This window comes from Engraulis encrasicolus, chromosome 13 (genome assembly GCF_034702125.1).
Source record: "Engraulis encrasicolus isolate BLACKSEA-1 chromosome 13, IST_EnEncr_1.0, whole genome shotgun sequence".
NCBI classification, from domain to species: Eukaryota; Metazoa; Chordata; class Actinopteri; order Clupeiformes; family Engraulidae; genus Engraulis; species Engraulis encrasicolus.
This window is the reverse complement of record NC_085869.1, coordinates 6,890,483-6,900,482: the sequence shown is the minus strand read 5'-3', so window position 1 is coordinate 6,900,482 and position 10,000 is coordinate 6,890,483. Positions and strand designations below refer to the sequence as shown.

At 43.9% G+C, this 10,000-nt stretch overlaps 1 protein-coding gene and 1 long non-coding RNA gene across 2 annotated transcripts in view; both read right to left on the bottom strand.

Moving 5' to 3' along the window:
• LOC134460640 (inhibin beta B chain-like) overlaps window positions 1-1,596 on the bottom strand; it is a 28,582-nt gene extending 26,986 nt beyond the window's left edge. The window contains exon 1 of the mRNA XM_063212998.1: window positions 230-1,596. Coding sequence (XP_063069068.1) covers window positions 230-620 — 391 coding nt within the window. The 5' untranslated portion in view covers window positions 621-1,596. The remainder of the gene's footprint in view (window positions 1-229) is intronic.
• A 3,230-nt stretch (window positions 1,597-4,826) lies between these two features.
• On the bottom strand, window positions 4,827-8,388 carry LOC134461516 (uncharacterized). The gene is made up of 4 exons (XR_010037313.1): window positions 8,304-8,388; window positions 7,488-7,544; window positions 7,180-7,242; window positions 4,827-5,155 (listed from the first exon to the last, which is right to left on the bottom strand). It is a non-coding gene; the product is annotated as an uncharacterized LOC134461516 (long non-coding RNA).
• Window positions 8,389-10,000: the final 1,612 nt, after the last annotated feature.

The window sequence follows — 10,000 nt, the reverse complement described above, 5'->3', positions numbered from 1 at the left end:
CTAAGGCTTACAGTCAGGGCACTAAACTTACATTTTTCATCACCAGCCAAAATGATAGCTAGATGTTAGTGGATGTTAATCTTACTAGCCAAACACACACTCACCAATGGGTGAAAGTAGCAAATAAGTTTCATTTACCAGCCAAACTGAATTTTCACCAGCATTTTGGCCGGTTGACTGCTTTTAATATAGAGCCCTGCTTACAGTAGATCCGTATTGTGATGCATACCTGTTTCTGCGAAACTGATGATTTCGGATGTTTCCTCCTGCACCTCGTTGTTGTAGTTTGCGTGTCCATCGAGGTTAGGGATCTCTACCCGTCCGTCCGCCCGCACTTTGCCGGCGTGGAGCTTCCTGAGCGCCGTCACCATCGCCGCTTTGGGAATGGGGTGGGTGATGTTGGGTCTTTCCCGCATCTGTAGTCTGTTGAGTATGTGTCGTTTCACTGCCTCCAAAAAGTCCGTGTCCAGTCTGTCCGACGACTGTATGGACTGACTGAGTCCGCACGAAGCGCACGACTCATGGGACATCGTCTGTGTCTCCCCACCCGGCGTCAGAGTGCAACGAACACTCAATAAACAAACGGCAACATAGGCCAATATTACGACGTGGCTTTTCATATTTGTGATCTGTCCGATATAGTTTCCAAGCGCGATGAAAATGGACTACAATTTGCCTCGCATATGAAATCCACGAACGCCTTGAAAGAAAGTCTTTACAAATCTGTCATCCCAAGACACTAGACAAACGCAAAAACAAGCACAAAGAAGTATTCGGGCGACTTTTCAACGACAGATTATCTGTCACACATAGAGTCCAGTCCATGAAGCCGAGTTCGGTTAATATTTCTGAAACACCGACGCAAGATTGAACCTAGTGTCAACTTCCTGAAATTAGTCGGACATAGACGTGTCTTTGGTCATTATAAGTTACCAAGCCTCAACTATTTGTATGCACACCGTATCACGCACCTTTGGTTTCTTCTCTCCCCTTGACGTTTCTTTTGCAGTCCTCTAATGTTAGACTACTGGGGCAACCCGCACAGAAGATTCAACGAGCGCCGCTTCTTGAAGGAGTGACTGACACATCAATGCGTGGCATGTCCAACTATGGCTTTAGAAATATAGAAACAATGAACCGATGTCCTCTACCGGTAAGCGCGCTGCAGTGACAGTTGCCAAAACCACTGTTACGTTTGATCAAGCTTGGCAACCCGTTCCTTTAACAGCAAACGGAGAAGCCAGATCCCATTTCTGAAACAAACACTTCAACAACAGCCTTAAGCGATCAAATCTCCCGTTTTCGTAGAGTTAGAATCCACCTCTCCGCTTGAAATCGAAGAAATGCTGTTGCTCTAGTCGCTCCACATCCGAGCTAGCTTTTGTGCCGCCAATGCGCAGAACGGTCCGGTCCGGTCTGCAGCTATAAGGTACCAAGCAGTGTGACTGCGCTCCCAAGGAAGTGATGTTGCCCTTGGCTCCTTTCGCCTGTGTGCAATCACGACACTGACTGAACCACTTCTCACTAGAACTTTTTTTTATACACGAGTACCACGTGGCTATGGGATTTGCTGGCGGCCAGGAGTGATGAAACAGGACTTGCCCATCACTAACAGCCCACGTAGGTTGCACTCCCTCCTATAACAGTGCATTCTGATGTTTGAACTTAAGAGAGAGAGAGAGAGAGAGAGAGAGAGAGAGAGAGAGAGAGAGAGAGAGAGAGAGAGAGAGAGAGAGAGTAGGGGGGGGGGGTAAATTTCCACGACTTGCTCCCGTGTCCCGTGTTAATGTCACACACAATTACAGCAAATAAAATAAATAAGTTCTCCTATCTCCGCTCTGCCAGTCTCCGGAGCTGGCTGCTATGTAAACGTTGTACAACAGGCAGCCAATATGGTAATTCGGCTGCCCGTGCATCCCATTGATCCCGCCATGAACGGAACCTGAGAGCCCGTAAAACCTCGTTCACCTTGGAAACGTACTCCGTGTAAACCAATAGGCGCACAGCCACTAGTTACGCCGGTGCAAAAGCCTACGCACTCCATGGTGACTTCCCATAGCCTACCAATTGGACAACTGTCTGTAATAGTTCATGAAAAAGTGATCTTCTCCCATAGTCTACCCGTTATAGCCTAAATGAGGGCACACTTTCCCCGAAATCAATGTTAAACACAATTCAATAGGCTGTGCACGGGAACGTTGTCTATTCGTTGCGGGTGCTATCTACCCCTAAAATATTGTGAGCATTGCCACCTGTCACCTTTGTCCAAAGCCTACCCACTGAGGATGTCGTAAAAAAGTCAGATGTCATCAACCAAAGTACCAAGTAGCCTAGGTAGCTGTGATGTAGTCTGTGATGATGCGAATATAAGGTGTATTGTGCAAACAGGTCGGTTGTTTTGCTTGGAGTTTTACGCGACTAGAGGAATGGTCTATTCCCTTGCATTCAGTGGGGACTGCTGTCGGAATTACATTGTAATTGCACAGCGCCCCCCGCTGATCTAATCACACACTTTCACCGCGAATGTGGCTCTGAAAGCCACTAGTGTGTGGAAAGTCTCTCTATCTGGTTATGCTAGGAGTAAAATTATGTAGATATAAAATATCAATTCACCCCTCAAGCCGTTTTAGACACCAGCTAAAAAAATAATTAAATCATGTGCTATGAATCATGTTGATAGCGGTGGCCTGACTCACACTGCCCCTGTAAGCGCGGGAGTAAAAGTAAAGATCATTCTGTGCTGTGGAAAGTAGTCTGCCGGATGGCGGCGTGAAAGCTGTTTGCCCCGGAGTGCCTATAGGCTTTACGCCTTCGTCGTTTAATGTTGTTGCTTGAGAGAGTGCAGTGCGCTGCATTGGATTTAGCCTACCTTGATGTAGGTTAGTGGGGCAAGCGGCACGCCGGCCGCATTAAAGATCACGTCTGGATTACTGTACTTACTTTTCCAGTCAGTCACTCGCATTGCTAGACAGTCACTTGTGTTGCTAGACGGTCATCTCAGGACGCGGCAGGCAGTGAGAGCATCTGCGGGATGCGATGATGCCATTACACCCCCCCCCCCTCACACACACACACACACACGCACCATTCCCTCCTGCCTGTGTGCGTGTGCGTGTGTGTGTGTTTGTGTGTGCGTGTGTGCGCGCGCGCCTACATTATCTCATTCCGTCAGGTGGTGCTCTGTCAATGATGGACAGCACAAGCAGGGCCGGATTGACGCACAGGCTAGACATGGCTGCAGCCTAGGGGCCCCCACCTGCCAGGGGCCCCCGGTTTGGCCAAAAGGGAAAAATGGTAGAATTGGGACAATATTTTAAAAATCACATGCCATGTTGAGTATAGCTGGTAGACACGTTATCCTTAATTCTTAGTTTGTAATTATGACACTGCCTATGTTAATTTGTCACGGAATTTGTCTCCAAGGGGGGCCCACAGCAAACTGTAGCCTAGGGGCCCCAGACCAGCTTAATCCGGCTCTGAGCACAAGAACTGTCATTTGGCACAGTGGTTCCCAACCTATGGGTCGGGACCCAACCTATGGGTCGCCAAAGATCCACAGAGGGTCGCCAAGCCTTCTTGATTTAAAGGGGTTTCATTTTAAATTCCTTAAATAGCCCATGTTTAATACATGACAAAGCATTTATTGTGATGAATGTAATGAATGTAAAGGACAAAGCATAGAAGCAACAAAATGTCGGCTAAATGTAAACATTTAATTTATATTTGACCAAAGACGAATAAAGAAATAAAATAACTAAAATGAGTTTTCGCAGGAAACAGAGGGTATCATGTGACTCCCTGTCGTGCAGGCGCTTGCGCGGTTGGGTCACCTAAGCTTACAATGGTAAAAACATGGGTCCCTGAAGACAAAGGTTGGGAACCACTGATTTAGTTATGACAGTAAGAAGTTCTGTTAATGTAAATGCATTATAAATGCAAGCAAATATAAATGATCAAATTGCTAATTATTTAACCTTCCGGAGTTTATGCCTCAGGATTTGCACACAATTGTATTTGCATGGCCAGTGTTTTTTTTGTTGTTGTTGAAAACTTCAGGTAGCCTACATTTAATTTCTGTGCTCTTTGCCATAATGAATGCTATACGATATCTGCCATCTAAATCAGTAGGTCACTCGTCATCTATTCATCACGTGTGATTCAGATTCATCACACAAACTGTGGCCAAGCAGCGTCACATGCTATCATCTGACGCCCTCTTGTGGTAAGAAGAAGGAGTTACAAAATTGTGTATGTACCAGACTCATGCATTGGGGAAAATGTGAAATAACAGTGAACATGGGACACACACGCACGCACACACGCACGCACGTGCACGCACGCACGCACGCACTCACACACTCTCCAATTCCCATTTAGACTCAGATTCAATTCAATTGATTATACCAACCATTTCTCCCTTGGGACGCTCAAACATTGTGGGCAATTGGACATGGAAACTGATAAACTAAACGATGAAAGAATGCTGATCTAACTATGCCGATAGATTAGCCAATAACAGTAGGACTAATGAAGTTGTCAATATTAATGTTTATTTATATTAAAAATATGCTACAGCCACAAGAAGAAGGCAGTAGTAGTTCGGTCATGAAAAAAAAACACACACAAACGCACGCACACACACACATACACACGCACAAACGCATGCACACACACACACACATACACACACACAAACACACACACACACACACACACACATACACACGCACAAACGCATGCACACACACACACACACAAACACACACACACACACACACACACACACACACACACACACACACACACACACACACACACACACACACACACACACACACACACACACACACACACACACACGCATACACACCAGGGCTTGACATTTACTTTACCAGCATTTGGCCGGTTGGCTGGTGCCAGTGTCAAGCCCTGATACACACACACACACACACACACACACACACACACACACACACACACACACACACACACACACACACACACACACACACACACACACACACACACACACAGAGCTAGATTATCTTCTGGTAGCAGCAGGGTTAGCTGGTCTTTGTGGTGGTGACGTTTTCAGCTGCAGTGCCATCCTCCACTTTCTTGTTTAACAGTTCACACTCTGGGGCTCCTCCTGCACCTGAGGAAGAAACCATTACACACACATTAATGGATACACATATGCACACACACACACACACACACACACACACACACACACACACACACACACACACACACACACACACACACACACACACACACACACACACACACACACACACACACACACACACACACACACACACACACAAGAGATGGAGTTGAAATGTAAGGGTGTTGTATCAGGTAATGACAAATAGGCCTTTCTTTTTTATCACTACATTTGAAAAATCGTATGTTCACACTACAACAGTATGCCAGGTTTTGACATTAACACTCACCGGCCACTGTGGCTAGTGTTTTTTCTAAAGTCACAAGCCATTACAGTAATAGGCGAGTACATTTAGGGTTCAACCTCCAAAAAATGGATACAAAAGTTTTTTTCATGGATTCTAATACTATTGGACCTCCTAAATGGCATACTAAAAATCTAGTAAAATCTGACTTTGAGAAATAAGTTATTTTCAACATGGCTGCCTAAGGCTTATTATAAGGGCCAAGAGACACTCCAGGTGATTAGGCCAAAAATGTAGCTTGCCGATATCACCATGAAACTTAACCCGGTGATTACTCACATATTTCTGAGAAACAAGTGTATTGCAAGTTTTCTGAAATGTTATGTTTTAATATGGTAATTAGACATGGTCTAATTAAATATGCATTACATTTCAAAATGCTAAAACTCAAAATCTGAAAAAGCCAGTCTCAAAATTACTCTTTTATTTTGTTTCTAGTAAGCCAAAAGATATCGTCAGAAGAGAGTATGGACATCTCGTTTTGTTTTGTAGTAAATCTAAAGATCTTTTTGCAGACACGCCAGCTAGCATTTTTTTTCAAAACATGTTTTTTTAAACACATCTCTTAGATTAAAATAATTGAGTTGTATGTTTCTCAAGTCTTCCAGATATTCTATGAGTCTGGTAATATCATTCTTAGCATGTATCATGGCAAGGTCAGCTGTCCTCAACTCATAGCCTCTCCACAGGGGTGTCCTAACGGCTGGTACTGGGGCTCCTATTTGCCTTGTACACCACGTCACTGGGTCATGTCATCTGTTCTCACAGATTCTCATACTACTGATACACTGTACTATTACAGTCATATCTGTAATCTGTGACATATGACTCCATGGTCTACGCACGCGCACACCTTACCGCTTGTCTCTCATGAACTATGATGGAATGCAGTTGGGCCTTGCTAAAACAGCACTGCTGGTGATCCCAGGCAAAGATTCAGGCTGCCATGATATCAATCCTAATATGGACTCTGCTGTTGCCTCAAAGAAGGCCACAAGAAACCTAGGTGTCATTATTGATTACCATCTAGCAGCCCACATAAAAATAAACAAAAGACAAACCGAGTGCACTGTTAGAATCTTAACACAATGCATAGAGGGCTAATGCCGAAACACAGGCTACAGTTACATATCATAGGCAAGCATAAACTACCCCCTAAACTGGCTATTTACACTGGAGTTGTTTTACCCAGCGTTTGGCTGGTTGGCAGGCTGTGCAATGTCAGGCCCTGCACTACACCTCAAGTATCTTGGATGGTGTAAAACATGAGTAGCCAACCTTTTTTAACTTGGGGCCCACTCAAAATTGTCAAAAATGTTCGGGGCCCACCTCTGACCCAATTAAGAATAAAACTCAAATAAATTAACAGCAACACACACCAAAAATTGATTATTATTTTTGGAAAATGATTTCAAGGCCCACTTGGAATACCTCCCACAGTTTGAGAATCACTGGTCTAGCCTATATGCATACACATATGGCCACACGCCAATACGCACACACACAGGCACACAAGCACGCACGCACACGTGCACGTGCACGCACGCACGCATGCACGCACACACGCACGCACGTACGCACACACGCACGCACACACACACACACACACACACACACACACACACACACACACACACACACACACACACACACACACACACACACACTTTGTTGTTGTGACAGATAATGCTAATGTGTGACTCACTTTATTGCTGTAAAGTTTCTTTCAAGACAACAAGAGTGCTGTTCTCTGACATATCAACTCCGTCTGTGAACACATGACACACACCTTTCAAATACACATGAAACACACACACGTAAATGAATTCAAATAGGAAAATAGCTGGCCTTTAAATATGGTCAGCTCAACTGTTATTATACCCAAACCAAACGTGTTGTACAAAGAATGGGATCCATGCAACCATTTTCAATGAAAGCATTTTCTTCTTTCATCGAACCCTGGATATCACAAGAGACATCATTAAGTCAAGGAATAAGAGAGTGATGTCTTACTGTCAGTGCTGGCTGTCATCTCCAGGTCTTCATCGTTTTTTTCTGCCATACACTGGCCTGAAAAGAAGGACACCCATCATAACCGTGCGGTCACACTGCGGGCGTTGAACGTGTGGAAATATGCGGAAGTAATTGACTTTGTATGGGAGAGCAGGTGGCAAACGAGGCAAACGCGTCGGGTTTCTAGAGGCGAGGGCATCGAAAGCGTCAAAAGCCGAGGGCGGCAGAAGTTGAACTTCATCTAAAAATATGTAATGAGCTCGGCGGCAGCAGGACGTCAGCCAATGGAATGTTCACATTTTTCTAAACACGAGCTTCGGTTGGTCGAGATTCCTGGCCGAACGCTTCAGGTTGAATCGTTTGCCTCGTTCAACGCCCCTGACCAGTGCTTTCCAGGCAGGAGTCAGCAGCGTTGTGGCTTTTTCAACGCCTTCGGTGTGATCGCGGCATAAACAAATAGATAGTGAAGCAGAACAGTGTGTCATTAACAGACTTGGGGAAATTAGTATTGTTATTGCCATTTTTTGGACAATTGTGAGATTACTGACACACAAATTTATAATACAGTAGGTATTATACAATACAGTACATTAGAGTACAACAAATATTACATTGTGTGTGTGTGTGTGTGTGTGTGTGTGTGTGTGTGTGTGTGTGTGTGTGTGTGTGTGTGTGTGTGTGTGTGTGTGTGTGTGTGTGTGTGTGTGTGTGTGTGTGTGTGTGTGTGTGTGTGTGTGTGTGTGTGTGTGTGTATGTGAGTGTGTGTAAGATATAACCATATAGCTGTGTATAGCTGTGCATTAAGACAAACCTCACCTTTGTACTTTTTAATACAATGCGCAACAGCAACAGCAACAAGGACGACAGTCATTCCACCAACAGCAAATACGATAATCAATTCTGCAAAAATATGGAGAGGGCAAAATATACATAATAATTACACAGTTAAATAATTTGAGTTAGAAAAATGAGAAGAAATAGCGAGACAAGGTCAGCATTCTCTCTTGAGTTAATGAGATATGCAATAAGCTACAGAATTAATGTTACAAGCAAATAATTATACTTAGAAGTTTACAACGTGTGAATGGTTGGAAATTCAAACTCTCACTCGCTCGTTGGATCAAAAACCTCTATTGGTTAGAAGTATTTAAGAAGAAAGTAACACAAGTAAGACATACTGCAGACTATCATTTCACTATAAGTGTCCACCTCAAAGCCCACCACTACATGCCTGGGAAACCCCCATGTTGCTTTGCACAATCATTACAATGTGGAAGTTTATCTCAAACAGAGTATATCTCACTTACGTATGATATGGCCTGGTAAAATACAAAAAAGAAACACGATATGGTCTGCAACACCACCAGCAACAGCTGCACTCTGACCGCAACACTTACCCACAGATGTCTGCTCCACAGTGATGACCAGCTCTGCAGCCTCCCAGCTCACTGGATTGCTGACGTTACAGGTGAAGGACGTGTCTTCCTGCTCAGGTCTCTGCACTGTCCACTCGGGTCCTTTCTGCGTGTTGCCCCTGTCGTCGCTCCAGACATACTCAGCATCATCACCTTGCTCTGACATGCAGGTCAGAGTGCAGCTGGTGGTGTCGCAGACGTGGGTGACGTTAGGCTTAGATACAGGGTCTGGAAGGACATGGGTGAGAGAGAAAAAGGAATTCGGGAATCATTTTGAAATTCTAGTACTACGTATATGCTTTGCTTGAGTCTTAATTTGTGAGACTTTTTAGTATGATGACAGAACATTCCATTGACTTTCAATGGGGTTTCATTTCTGGCAAATTAGAATTAGATTTTTCTTAAAAATAGAAAAACTTGGTATGGAAATCTATGGAGTATAATGAAGAGGGAAGTGTGGGTCACCAGATCAAAGAACAAAAGACAGCTGACAGCTAAGCATCAATGATGTCTGGGCTTTCATAACCCTCATGCAATGCCACTGCCATTGACTTCAATGTTAACACAGTCAGGTCAGCAGTCTAACCCATGACTGCGGTTTTGAATAATGAACAAGGCTTGGACTTTTTAAAGCCTCAGGAAGCTTTTACCAGTGTTTAGAGTTAATTGGTTCATTCAGATGATTAGGTTAATAGCTTGTTTAGACAACCTTTTCATGATATGCTAATTTTTTGAGATATGAATATTGGGTTTTCATGAGCTGTATGCCAAAATCATCAATATTAAAACAAAACAAGACCTGAAATATTTCAGTTGGTGTGCAATGAATGTAAAATATATAAAAGTTTATTTTGCATCATTACATTATGGGGAAAAAATGAACTTTAACACAATATGCTAATTATTTGAGAAGGACCTGTACAAGGCAGGCAGAAAGACAGACAGACAGATAAGGCCGGCAGGCAGACAGACAGACATACACATATACAGACAGGAACGGTGCAAGACCTGGCCCAACCAGGTGTGCATATTGAAGATGAAACAAATATTTTTCTTCTTCCTTACCCAGTGCAGTCAGTTCATAAGTAAGTGACTCAA